The 14,869-nt window shown below is 36.3% G+C and overlaps 1 protein-coding gene and 1 long non-coding RNA gene across 2 annotated transcripts in view; both read left to right on the top strand.

Annotated features, from left to right (window-relative positions):
* LOC110112939 (phosphoglucan phosphatase LSF2, chloroplastic) overlaps positions 1-8,644 on the top strand; it is a 45,494-nt gene extending 36,850 nt beyond the window's left edge. The window contains exon 4 of the mRNA XM_020845331.2: positions 8,137-8,644. Within this exon, the coding sequence (XP_020700990.1) occupies positions 8,137-8,340 (204 nt within the window). The 3' untranslated portion in view covers positions 8,341-8,644. The remainder of the gene's footprint in view (positions 1-8,136) is intronic.
* Positions 8,645-8,936: 292 nt separating this feature from the next.
* LOC114578517 lies at positions 8,937-9,683 on the top strand. Its single transcript, XR_003699522.1, has 2 exons — positions 8,937-9,093; positions 9,349-9,683. It is a non-coding gene; the product is annotated as an uncharacterized LOC114578517 (long non-coding RNA).
* Positions 9,684-14,869: the final 5,186 nt, after the last annotated feature.

Here is a 14,869-nt window from a genome sequence, read left to right as displayed (position 1 = left end):
GGTAATAGTAACTTCTTCAAAGGTGAATTGTGAGTTATAGGAAGATAACAAAAAAAGGGAACCAACAGCCAAAAAAACGCCATGGAAAAGGGGGAATGGGCGTATGAGCAAGATTTTTATTTTCATTCATTTGATCAAATCCATTTGTTGATTTTTCACGCAACCTTTCAATTAGGAAATGATTAATGGATCAATGGATTATGTTGAAAGGAGGTTTGGTGAGTGGTGCGGGTTCTTATTTTTCAGATTGCTTAGAGTAGAAGCTTATTTTGCATGTCAAATTATGCCTTTTTCATGAAAAAAATAGAAGTGGGAACTGTTTGAAATAGACATATCACATTTGACATGAGTTGCACATAGGTCTTTCATTTTTCCTTTGGGAATCAAGAGGACTATGCGGCATTTTACATTATTTTTTTCACAAAGACTTTGTTTGGATTGAAGTGAAGAAAATGAAAAGAAATCCTAAGAATTTATTGATTAGTTAATTTTGAATCTGTAACCACTGATTTAAGATTTTCAATCCCATTTTCATTTCTTTTCACTTAAACTTTTACCCTCTAAACATAACCTAAATGCTTGCATTTGGATGAAAATGACCCTTTATTATTAAATAAAATTTTACCTCAGTTTACTCTGTCAGTAGCTTTCTCTAATTGGAGAAATTATTACTCGTACATTCTTCACATATATCTGTGTATAAAAGATGCGTACAAGTATATATTAGGTGTGTATAGGGTGCACATATGTGTGTACAAGTGGGCATATCTTGTACGCACCATTTAATGCATGTATAGGGTGTATGTATTTGTTTATATGGGTTTACAACCTATGAGGATCCATGTGTGTAATACACACATAATAATTTCTTCTCTAATTGACCTTAGAACTACCTCCTATCCATTACATCTTTTATGTCCTTAACCAATTTCATAACCTCATTGACCTCTCTTGTATCCTGATTTTCTTGTGATGCAGCTAATGGACCAAATGAAGGGTGAGTTAACTATGTAAAAGTGGGCTTTTTTTACCTAAATTAAGAAAATTTTATTAGCATAAGCTATTGAAGATTCTATAGACTCTACTTGCTTATCTTTTGAAAAAAAGAGGCATGTATTGGAGGGGTTGTAAAACAGAAGATACTAGGTGGAACTTCAAAAAGATGAAAGAATTATTTGCAAACTTCAAAATGAAATACGTGATATGCATGAATCTTTCTTCCATGCATGGAAGGGGGGAGTATTTTATCATATAATGTAAACTATTTTCATCTGAATTACTTGAAATCTTTATTTATAGCATTGTGATATGCTTCTTGATCCATATAAAGAAGGGGAATGCACCTTTCGAGTAGGTGTTGACTCCAAGAGAAGAAGAGGGCAAGAAGAAAGACTAGAGAGGGAGAAACTAGAAATTTTTTCATTCAATAAATCTTTCATTATAATAAGAGAGAGATTTATAATACTTAGGTAGATCAACATGTCACTAAAGAACAATTCTACCTAAAACAAGTAAAACAAAGACTAGACTAGTGCTTTATATATTTGTAGACCAATTGATTAAATTTTATATTGCCTAAACTGGAAGGTTGCGGTTGAGTAGAGGAGGAAAGCAAATCGTCAGGAAGAGGAGAGGGAAGGTGAGATCACTCTCAACAAGAGCACCATTGATTTTCTTATTGATCCATATATGCAAAATCCGAACCATCTTGATCCTTGATCCCATGGCCAGCATGGGGATTAGTGGGAGGAGTGTTAATTCCCAGTCATCCCTTGACCCTTGAACCCACGGCTAGCATGGGGATCTATGGGAGGCTCACCTAGATCACGTCAATCTTCTTCCATATTTGGGTGCCTTATTTTTGAATGATTATATTAGGGAAGTTATACATTATTCTGTAGTTATTTATTTCCTTACTAAGATATCTTGTATAGATCTATAAATTGGTATAGTTTTGTGCAATAAAATTAAGCCTTTTTTCACTCCGATTCTATGAAATTAACATGATATCAGAGCCTTCATTGTCGTTGCCGAAAATTTGAGTTTTTTTTTCTACTGTCGTTCCTTCATTGTCGGTCTTCCCTTGTTGTTGCTATCTTACTTATAACCAACATAGCCTTCATTGTTGCCCTGCTTGATGCAGCCTTCATCGCTATAATGCCTGAAGTAAATTCCTCCCAAAGCTTTGATCAAATGGAGGACTCTATGGTGCATCATGAAAGAGTAGACCTAAAAAATATGCAACTTTCCTATCACAAGAAATACCTGAAGTTATCTCAATTTGTGAATACCTACTTGAAAGGGAAATGAAAGATGAATCACCTTTTTGGGGTATGACCAAAAGAAGGAGATTCTAATTTTTGGGCATGGGATGAAACGAACTTCATGATTATGTCATGATTTTGGAATTCCATGTCTTCAGATATTAGTGATACTTTTATATTCCTATCTACTACAAATGAAATATGGGATGCTGCTAGGCAAATTTTTTCAAAGGCTTGGGATGCTGCGCAAGTCTTTGAAATTAAGGTCAAGATGGGAAATACAAAACAAGGAAGCAAGATCGTGACTAAATGTGGCACTCTCCTTAAAGGATTGTGGTATGAATTTGATCACTACAAATGTATAGAGATCAAGCATCCATAAGATGATGCTATACTGAAAAGCTTTATTGAGAAAGATAGAGTGTATGACTTTCTTGCAAGATTAAATACGGAGTTTGACCAAGTTGGAGTTTAGATCCTTGGCAAAGATGAAGTACCTTAACTAAATTAGACTATTTCTCTCATTCGTGCCGAGGAAAGCCGACGAGGGATAATGCTGGAACCAAAGATTATTGATTATTCAGTAATGGTGATAACCAAAGAGGTGATATGGAAGGAAAGATATAATGATTCCTCAAAACTTAAAACAAAGACTCCCTTTGTTGCATCTATTGTAAGAAATCAAGACACATAAAGGATATCTGTTGGAAGTTATATGGAAAGCCCCAAGTAAGTAATGGAATCAAAGAAATGGCCATAAGGGGATATCACAAGCTACCACTACAACAAGTTAGTCCAACCCAGAAAAGTAATCCAACTTTAGAGAGCTCAATAAGGAATATATTGATAAGCTAAAGCAACTCCTGGTATTCATTATAAATCACCTGCATCTTCTTCTCTTGCACTTTCAAGTAAGTTTCCTATATCCATTCGATTAAATGTTTCTAGAAATCATTTGAAAAATTTATGAATCATTGATGCATGAGCTATAGATCACATGGCACACTTCATTACCCACTTCATCAAATACACTCCTTGCTTGCTTGAGTGATAAGAAAATCATAATGTTGATGATTCTCTTATCAAAGTAGCAAGCCAAGGAGACATATTCTTATCTCCCTCTCTCACTCTAAACAATGTGTTCCACATATCTCAATTATTCACAAACCTAATCTCGATATAAAAACTTACTAGTGACCATAACTGCCAAGTCCTATTTAACCATACTTCTTGTTTATTTCATGACTAAAGATCGGGGAAAAAGATTGGACTTGCTAAGGAGAAAGATGGACTGTACTAACTAGAAGAGCAAAACAAATCGACTGTTATCAATAATGACTATTTTTTATTCCTATTTAATAAAAAAATATTATTTGGCTTCATCATTTTAGATTAGGACATTCATCTTTTGATATATTAAAAAGCATGCATCCAAAACTTTTTTGAGTTGAAAAATGAATTATTTCATTATGAAACATGTGAGTTAACCAAGCATAAATGAGTTTTTTTCTAAACAAAAATGAAAGATCTCATATCCCTTTTACCTTATGCATAGTGATATCTGGGGACCCTAAAAAATCCCTAATAGTTTAGGAGCCCGATGGCTTGTTTCCTTTATTGACGACTGCACTCGAGTCTCTTGGATTTTTCTCCTAAAAAAATAAATTTTATGTTTGCACTATAATTCCCATTTTTCACACCATGATCTAGAATCAATCCGGGGTGAAAATAAAGAAATTTCGTTCCGACAATCGCAAAGACTACTTTAACCCCCTTATTCATGTATGGAGCCCTTCTGATTGCCACATATCTCATAAACTGATTACTTTCAAGAACTTTGGAATTAAAAACACCAATGGATACCCTATCTTTTTTTACCCTGAGTTTTGAACTCTTAACAACCTCATACCTAGAATCTTTGGGTGCACTACATATGTTCATATTCACAATCAAAATAGAGAAAAATTAGATCCAAGAGTACTCAAATATATCTTTGTCGGATATTGATCCACCCAGAGAGGTTACAAGTTATCATCTCATTATCAAGAAAACCCTTGCATCAGAAGGGGGGAGCCCTTCTGATTGCCACATATCTCATAAACTGATTACTTTCAAGAACTTTGGAATTAAAAACACCAATGGATATCCTATATTTTTTACCTTGAATTTTGAACTCATAACAACCTCGTACCTAGAATCTTTGGGTGCTCTACATATGTTCATATTCACAATCAAAATAGAGAGAAATTAGATCAAAGAGCACTCAAATATATCTTTGCAGGATATTGATCTACCCAGAGAGGTTACAAGTTATCATCTCATTATCAAGAAAACCCTTGCATCTGTTGATGTCACTTTAGAGGAACAAAAATTCTATTTCATCAAACCTCATTTTCAGTGGGAGACTGAAACTGAAGAAGGTGAGGCAAGTGAGCTTACCCTCGTTGACCTTCCAGCTCCACCTCAAACTGATCCAAGATTCTAGGAAAATTTTGGAGGTGACAATGTATATGTTAAAAAAGGCTCTATATGGGCTAAAATAATCACCTAGAGTTTGGTTTGGAAATATCAAAAGTCATGCTACTCAGTGGATATACACAGAGCCAATGAAACAATACACTATTCTTTAAGCACTCAGACTCAGAGGGAATCACCGTTTTGTTAATTTATATGGATGATATCATATTTACTAGGAATGATGAAAAAAAAGTAATTCTAAGGGAATGTCTTGCAAATAAATTTGAGGTCAAAGAATTTGGTTGGTTGAAATATTTTCTTGGAATTGAGGTGGCCCACTCCAGCAGTGGAATCTTCATTTCACAATAGAAATACCTTAATGATCTTATTAAAGAAATATATAAACTAGCTTGTAAACCTCCACTAACACCGATAGAATCAAATCTCAAATTTGAGGAAGCTAAAGAGGATCCATACATAGATAAGGGAGTTGACTAGAGACTTGTGGGGAAATTGATCTACCTTTTTCACACAAGACCAAATGTAGTTTTTTCTGTAAGCATGGTCAGCCGGTTCATGCAAAATCTAAAGTAGACTCACATGTAAGCAACAAACAGAATACTACACTACCTGAAGGGAAATCCAAGAAAGATCTTGGTGGAATCACGCACGAGAAACCTTTTTATTGATAATAATAAGAAGAAATAAACACGATATAATTGGTCTTCAATTCGAGAGAAAGATCCGTCTCTCCCAATCCCTAGTTGACGGCTAGAGCCCAAGCAAATTTAAGAGAAATCCCAAATTCAGCAAAAACAAAGATAACCCTACCCTTGTCATCTATTTAAAGCATACAAATATAATTCTACTTACTAAATAGCCCTTGCCAAATATAATTCCCTCCTAAAACACCCCACTTGAATTTTTTTTATTAAAATAATAGGCCCCACAAGGGGACCGACAGCTATTTGGCCAGCCTAGAATAAATTAGGGGTCGGCCCTTATGCTGAGCCGGCTTTCTTGGATCTAAAGATACCTCCCTCCCAAGGAATCATCTTATCCTCAAGGTGAAAGGATTGAAACTGATGCTTCACTCTCTCATATGCTCCCAGGTTGCATTATAGTCCTGTAAGTTCTTCAATTTTATCAGAACCTCCTTAGGTCCTTTATCCTTGTCGAACTCCTCTCAACTCCAGTGAGTCTAGTAACACTTCTAAGTTCTGTGCCAATGTCACAAGTAACTTTAAATTAGTTGCATGATCCCCAATAGCTCTCCTCAGCTATGATACGTGGAACACCGGATGTATAGTTGCAGTCAATGGTAATCTTAAGCAATACAATACTGCTCCAATTCTCTCCAATACCTCATATGGGCCAAAGTATCTTGGGGCAATTTCATTCCTCTTGTTGGCGACCGTCCTCTGTGTGTTAGGGCACAGCTTTTAGAACACCCTATCCCCCACTTCGAACTGGATGTCCTTCATGTGTCCATCCGCTAGCTTCTTCATAATTTATTGTTCCCTCAATAGGTGCCTCTTCAATTCTTCCAACACCCCATCTCTTTCCTCCAAGTAGTGATCTACTGAAGAAACTGGTGTGCTCTTCTGCCCAAAATGTATTAAGTGTGGAGTGTCCCTTTCGTACAACACTTTGAAAAGAGTCATATGGGTAGCCGAATGATATGAAATGTTGTATAAATACTCTGCCCATGTTAGCCGCTTGGCATGTAGCTGAGGTGTCTCTGAAGCAAAACTCCACAGGTAAGTTTCCAGGCTCTTGTTTATCACATCTGTTTGTTCGTCTGTCTGAGGGTGGTAAGTGGTGATTCTCTTTTAACTACTCCTTGCAGCATGAACAACTCTCTCAAAAAATGATTGAGGAACACCTTATCTCAGTAAGAAACTATCGACTTCGGGATCCCATGCAATCTGACCACCTCTCTGATGAATGTTGTCGCCACTGTAACTGCCGTATAAGGGTGTCATAAGGGAATGAAATGAGCATATTTGCTCAACCTGTCAACCACCACTAGAATCACTGTAAACCTCTCAGATCAAGGTAGCCTATCTATGAAATCCATGGTAACCTCCTTCCACACTATCTGGAAGAGTCAGGGGTTAAAGTAATCTTCTAGAGCTATAGTCATGTACTTGTTTCTATGGCATACCTCACACCTAGTCATCATCTCCTCCACATCCCTATGCATCCCCTTCCAATACAATTCTACTGCCAATCTCCTATAATCTTTTGCACACCAGAATGCCCCCCGACAGCCCTCCCATGAAACTCTTGCAGTAGGTGGGGAATATGAACTGAGGTTTGTGGCAGCACAAACCTCACTTGGTACAACAGTCTCTCCCCTTCTAGAGAATAGCCATGGTGGCTACTCGCATCATTCAGTAGATCCGTCCTAGTCCCCCTAAGCTCCTCATCTTAGGACTTTGTAGCATGCTCCTTGATTCTTTGGAGTAGATAAGAATTTTTTCCCTCTCCTCATCTTCTTGTGGTAGAATCCTTCTTATCTGTGTTGATTTGTAGGGTTAGTTTCTTATTTATCTAAAACCTTTTTGCCTAGTGACCACAATTCTTGTTTGCTTGGCTTGAATGAGTGAGTTTTGATTTATTCAAAACTATCTGAAATAGTGGGCATAAGTCATATTTGCATGGCTTGGATTGTGGAGTTAATTTTTACTTCGTTAAAACTTGAAATAGCCTCCAATTTTACCTATTTTGGATGTAAAATCATAACTAAATCTCTTATTTTGGATTCATTAAGCAGAAATTATGGTCTCAACCTTGATATCATACGTCCTTTATTTTTCTTTCAACAAGCTTATATAAATCCTATTGGCCTTGATTTGCTATGACTAAACTCTTATTTTTTTTTGCTTGCATCATTCAATTCCGATTGGGCTGAGATTGGGCTTTTAGAGCCTTCTGGATCATGAGTCCAAATCTTCAAAATTATGTGGTCAGTTTTGTTGTGGCCATTTGCAGCCAAGAAACTGATGCTTCGTTTGGGGCGGCTTTCTTGTTGCTTCTTAAAGCAACTTTCTAGTACAAACATTTTAATTTTTATACGAAAAAGCTGCTTTAAGAATCAGTAAGAAAATCGTCCCAAACGAAACCTGAATCGTGGATTATAAATTGTTTTGCAAAAGACAAAAGAAAATTAGCAAAAGCGAAGGAGAAAAAGCTAATTCTTTGAGAAAAGATTAACCCTTTGTGTGGAAGGACTATCTTTATCTTGGAAATCAGTATTTACATTGGTTGACCTGCTTCTCAAAATGATTGTAGACTATTACTTGTAGTTGTTTTTCTTTTTGGGCATTCTCTTTCTTTACATGATTTCCCTCCATCTTGCTTCTAGTTTTTGCTTTCTAAAACTTGGTGCTTCTTTTTCACACTTATGCAGTTGGATACAGCTTATAATAAGCTTACTTCCAAAAGACCTTGTGGACCTAACAAGACCTCAATTCGTGGAGCAACTTATGATCTGGCCAAGAACGATCCCTGGAAAGAGCCCTTTGAGAGCCTTCCTGAATATGCATTCAATGACATTGCTGATTGGGAGAGAAAACTTATTAAAGATCGCGTTCGCGAACTTCGAGGAACCTGAAAACTTTGGTATTATACCTTAATCCTTCACTCATTTGATGCATACAAGCTTCCTTCTTCCATGAAACTTGTTTCTTCATCGTTCTATCTTGAAAGCTATGTGGTCAAACATGTCATATGAGAAAGCTTAGCTCAGATAACTATTCCAAACGTTGAAGTTCTGCTTCCACCACCATTAAAATCACCGTTCTTTCACTAAATAGTTGTATTGATAGCATGTCCTTCCCTGCATCTGTTCACCAATACTTCACTCCACCAACATCCTTAATGGTGGTGAATTTTAAGGTGAAGCAGCTCTGCTATAATCTCTGTTTAAGGCTTCTTTTGAGATGATTTTTTTTCTGTTTCTTAAATCAGTTTTTTAGTAAAAAAATTTTAATTTTGTGCTAGAAAGATGCTTTAAGAGGCAGAAAGAATGCCGTTCCAGACTTCATTTGAGATGGCTTTTTTGTTGCTTCTTAAAATATTTTTTTAGTACAAAAATTAAAATTTTTATATTAAAAATATACTTTAAGAGCAACAAGAAAGTCTTTCCAAATGAAGTCTAAAAGTAACCGTGATTGTTGTTCACTCCAACGGCGGATTTAGGGGGGGGCCTGCGGGGGCACGTGCCCCCCCCAACCCCGGAAAAAAAAAAGCTTAAATCAGATTTCCGCCTCCCGCTCTCGCCTTTGCCCTAAAAATCTCGCATCCAGAGTTGTGGCGGAGCAGGTCTGCAGAAACTGTCGCATGAGGAGAGCGTAGCTTGAAGAAGGTTTGTCTAAAAAATTTCTTTACCTATTTCATTTGTTTTCATCCTCCAGCCCGTGTCCGGAAACACTCTTCGCTGGCCTTCCCTTTCTCTTAAAAATCTGTCTCTGTGGTTGGTTGCCGTGGACGGACCACGTGGAGAAGCCAGTCATCTTCCAGATGGAAAGGGAGTCATAGAGGAGAAGGTGCTGCAGGCGTAGCTCGAGATCATGGAGTGATTGGTCTGGTTGTGGTAGCTAATAGCTTGTCGCTGTTTTAGGTCATCGAGCTTGGCTTTGTCCTGGTCGACTTGATGGGTTGTAGAGGAGGCGCAGGAATGCAGGACGGAGGAGACGGTGATGAGAGGGATGTGGGCGAGGAGAGAAAATTTCACACGAATTGCTCTCTGTAGCTTGAAGAAGGTTAGTGAAAAATCTTCTTACCTCAGAAAAATTTTGATTTTATTTGGCTGAATCGCTCATCACATGTTTCCCTTTCTCTGGATCAGCTTGATTTGTTTTATTTGGTTTTTTATGCTAATTGTATGATTTCCCTGTGTTTGGCTGCATATGTTGTGAAATGAAATAAAAAAAAAAAAAATCTCTTGGTGTTGTATGGAAGGAATTATTATAGTGAAATTAATAATAAAAAAAACTATATTTTTTACTAATTGTTGTTGAAATTGAATGAATTAACAGAAAAGTCTAGATGGCAACTTTTGACAAGAATGAATGGAAAGGAATTCATGAAGTAAATAAAATAAAAATTGTGGTAAGGCTAATGAGTTTGCTAATTGTACGATATATGTTTGTTTGTTTCATGTAATGAGCTGTGCTTATAAATTCATGTTATTGCGATTACGTTTAAGCCAAGAGCATCAGTTTTATGTTAAGCATCGAGACATGAAATAAATAGTGCTTATTTAATCTTAAGAATTGGTCTAGATTGTAAGTATTTTTCATCTTATATTTAATAGTTTATTTTTTAAAAAAATTAAAGCTGTCCATGATAGTCTTAAGCCCGGATGAAAAAATTTGAGGAATTAAAAAAAAAATAGGCCCCCTCTATGAAAATTTTTCTGGCTCCGCCACTGATCCAGATGGCAATGTTTCCGTTGTGCTTGGAACTTTGATGGCAGCAATAGCTGCTTACTTTATTTATTTATTTAATTTTTTTTTAATATTTTAGTCTTTAAATCAAATTCTCACATATCATATATCAAAATTTTAAATTGATAGTTGCAATTTTTTTTTTTTAAATTTGATAAAGGATCAGTGAATTGATAGTTGCTATTGAAATGGTAAGAAAGTATAGTATTTAATATTACTCGAATGAGATGAGGGAACCACGTGGTTTGCAATATAAGATTTAGGAGAAAATTTATAAAATGTTAGAACGAGTAAGGCACCATTGAATATTATCAATGAAATTAGATAATCTAGTATACTGAGCACATTGGAAGGCATGGAAATTTTGGTCTCCAAACTTTTTAAAGAGTGATACCCATCAAGCCAGGGGTTAAAGAAAATAGATATGTGGATTTTAGTACAAATCTTGAGCTCAATCATATTTCTAAAACTATAGGTAGTCTTATGAAGTTGTTTTTGAAAATAGGAGGAATTACTGAAGGGTTTGATTCATAATGAATCATGAACTTTGTTGCACTAATCAACAAGAAAAAGTATTAGCATTATAAATCCTACCAATGAGTTTAATCTTAGATAAGGAGTGCGAAGTATCAATGGAGGGGAGACCAAAACCACCTTTATCTCTAGGAAAAAAGTAGAGGAAAAATGATATCATGTGAATCTTATTTATGATTTTGTTCCTTCTCATAGAGAAAGTTATTAATCAAACATGTAATTTTATTACTAAGGCCGTTGAAAAAAGACATGGATTTGAGTTAATAATAGAGATAATTTCATCTTGCAGAATGAATAAGTTGGAATCTCTCATAAGAGAAGAGTTTTTGTTTTCACTCATTTAGCCACCTATATGCTCATTCATCATTTTGGAGAAGTGAGATTGATTCATCTGGTAGTGCAGCAAGGGGTACACAGGTAATTGCAAGGAAGAGCTTTGATATAAAGTTTCAAGATATTACATAAAAGCTCTTTCCTAAAAGAATTCACATATTTGGAAAAGCAAATTAATGATTTGTTGATTTTAGCAATACACCCAATCTAGTTGTTAAAAGTACTTAAGATAGAAAACAAAAGTAGAGCGAGACTAGAATTAGAAGCCTTCCCAAACATTATAAGGCCATCAACATGTTTAAGGAGAGAGAGACTTTCACATTCCTCTTAGAGATGCAAGTAAAGGAAGATTTAGAATAGTTATTCTTCATGAGCCTAGAAAAGACGTCCATGATAATAATAAAAGGGAGAGAGAGAGAGAGAGGGCACCCCTGCCTTAACCCATGATTGGAGTTGAATAAACCTTTCATTTGCCCATAAAATTTGACATTGTTATTGTAAGCTTGAATCCATTTGACAAAGAAGTAGGGAAATAAAGGGAGATGGGTCTACTATAAAGAAATGTTATGTTAACATGATTAAAAGCTTTCATAAGATCAATCTTTGCACAAATTTTTTTTTTAGAACCATTTTGATAGAAACCTCTTTGTATCTCATTAGCCAAAATAAAATTATCAATAACATCACCTTATAAATAAATGCATCTTGAGCTTGGTGACTTAGATTAGGGAGAAGGCTTATGAGTTTATTAGCAAAGCATATGGTAATAACCTTGTAGGTGACCTTACATAAGGAGACATGTATATAATATGCTAAGCTTATCGAGTGATTGGTGTTTGGAATTAAAATAACAACATTATGCTTAGTTTTATCAAGCATGTGGGAAGTAGTGAAGAAATATTTAATAGTAGTAATAAAGGAAGATCCCAAGATAAATCAAGCATCTTTTAAAAAAATGAAAGTGAAGCCATAAGCACACAGAGTTTTATTATTACCAAAGTGCCTCTTTGATATCATTATTAGTGAAATTCATCATAAAAAGTATTTATCTTGAGATGTGAGCTAGGACCCAAGGAAACAAAGTAAGGCGATTAGGTGTAATATGAATCGATAAATAATTTATAACATAATTAGAAATACCCAATTGAGGAAGGATAAGCCGTTGAGAATTCTAGATTTCACTAATATGGTACCAACTTCTCCTATGTTGAACTTTTTGATAAAGAAATTTAAGATCATCTTTACCCTTAGTGTGCCAGGAACATTAGATTCGTTGCTTGATCTAACATGTTCAAAGTTAATAACATGAATGAGTTCCTATTGGATAATAAGATCCATATTCTAAAGATTCATATCGAAGGGGTACGTCCCTCGATCATTGTAAATGGCTTTTGAAAATACTCGAGGGACTTAATTTTCTTATGGATGAAAGAGGAGTTTCATTTAGCATTTTTCACATTTTGAAGTCTTTTGCATAAAATACAAATGAGATCACCATTGATAGGGATATCCTAATCCCCCTTAACAATATCAAAGAAATTATTGCAAAAAGACCATATGTTCTTATACATAAATCTTCTCAAAATGGGAGTTTGAGAGCTAGGTTGAAGAAAAATGAGAGAGTGATCAGAGGTGCTAGGATGGAGAATTTTGAATAAGAAAAGTGGGAATAAGTCCAACCATTGAGGATAACATAAGGAACGATCGTGCATGCATCTAATAGGTTTATGAAGTTGTTGATTATACCTATTGTAAGGGAGACCACAATGAGGAAGATCAATTAATTCAACATCAAAGAAAAAAACTATTAAAATCCCACATTCTAGAGGGATGGGTAGGGTCCACCCCCCTAAAAAAAATTCTTTAGTAATTTCAATATAATTTAACTTAACAAGATATCCAAAGTTTTCCAATATAATGATACATGTTTGCAATGGGTTGCCACAGAAATTTACTACAAAGAGCCTCATGTTTAGCATAAATAAATGAGATCATGACATTAATATCAATAAATACATTTAACGGACCATGAATATATTGACTTTGAACATGAAAACAATTAAAATTCACAATCATAACATTCCATTTAGCCCAAATGTGACTATGAGGAGAAACCTAAATGTTATTAGAATTTTTCACAATAGAGAAGAAAATAAATTTTCTAGCAATAAAATATCCAATAATATTGTTAGAATTGAGTTTAATTTCAAATGAAATATCAACCTTAAGATCAGCTACCAACTTCTTATAATCTCAAACTAACTATCACTATTTAGGCCCCTAATATTCCAAGTAAGAATGTTGGGTAAAATCATAAAATTAATTATTGGAGGTTGAGGGACTTGATTCTGTCTAGTTTTCCCTCCCATAGATACAATGGAGACAACATTTAAAAGTGTTTTGAAGTCCATGGTTATGTGAAAAACTTAATATTTCTTTATCGGGTTTGGTCAATAAACCATAATGGACTTGGGTGGTGGCCTAATGTGTGTGTGTGTTTTAGAGAGAGAGAGAGAGAGAGAGAGAGAGAGAGAGAGAGAGAGAGAGAATATCATTGTTGAAGACATTAGTGGAGTGAGCAACATGCATTTGGCTGAATTTCTCTATCAGGGGTCAGTAGAGCTAGGTGAGCTTTGATATCAGTAGCAAGGTTCACGAACTATTTCTTGCCCAATAGCTCCAAAACAAAGAGCGAGCTTGTGTTGACACAAAGGGAGATCTTGCACTAGAGCCAAGAGAGAAACTTTTTAAAAATCACTTGAAACGAGCAATTTTTTTATTTGATAATTCTTGCTTTGCAAATTTTGCTGGAATTTATTATTTAAGATGTTGGGATGAGCCTGGCCAAGGATGGCTCTTGAAAAGCTTGTTTTTGAGCAATGCTAGATGGTTGAGCAACACTTTAAATTTTAAATATTGATACATCGTCAAAAAATTATGTTGATCGGACACGAATCTCGATGCAAAATGGAGTGGAAACTTCAAAAATCAAATCTAGGAGCTCCCGAACTCCGATTTCAGCGAACTTATAGTCAAACTGAGCGTCTCGGAAATACGAACCCAACGACACAAAATTCAACTCGATCCGAGCCCAAATGAGTCTAAATCGAAGACTCGAAGTGCTGTTGGAAGGTTCGAATTACAATTTGAGTTACCAAACGGTTTCCGATTTTAACGAGCTTATACTCGAATCGAACGGCTCGACGAGACGAATCCAATGAGCCTAAGATCACCGAATTCTGAAATCATTAAGGCTTCCAAATGCCTGACGAACGGTCCATGATCAAGGGGTTCAATATCGGCCGTCCATCCAACCACTCCCCATTTACCCTTGATCTCACGCCTATTTACGAGCTATGTCACTCCAGAAAATCTATAAATAGAGCCCTCATTCTTCACAAATGGGTGTCCAAGCAAGAAGAAAAGAGGGGAAGAGAAGGAAGAGGAGAAGGAAGAGTAGGAAGAAGCTCCTCCTCGACTACCTCCGGAACCTCGCCGGACCACCACCTGAGATCCTCACCCTCGCCGTACCACCGCCGGAACTTCACCGGAACACCGCCGGAACCTCGCCGGACCACTGCCAGAGCTTCGCCGCACCACCACCTCAAGGCCCGACGTTCTGGCCCGACATTCAGGACCGACGTTATGCTCAAGGCCCGACATTCTGGCCCGACGTTCTGGCCCGACGTTCTGCTGAAGCCCCGACGCTGTGCTCAAGGCCCGACATTCTCCTCATGGCCCGACGTTCTGGCCCGACATTCAGGACCGACGTTATGCTCAAGGCCCGACATTCTGGCCCGACGTTCTGGCCCGACGTTCAGGACC

The sequence above is a fragment of the Dendrobium catenatum genome, unplaced genomic scaffold (assembly GCF_001605985.2).
Source record: "Dendrobium catenatum unplaced genomic scaffold, ASM160598v2 original_scaffold_61322, whole genome shotgun sequence".
Classification (NCBI taxonomy): domain Eukaryota; kingdom Viridiplantae; phylum Streptophyta; class Magnoliopsida; order Asparagales; family Orchidaceae; genus Dendrobium; species Dendrobium catenatum.
The sequence above is the reverse complement of the archived record's forward strand: the minus strand, read 5'-3'. Positions and strand labels throughout refer to the sequence as shown.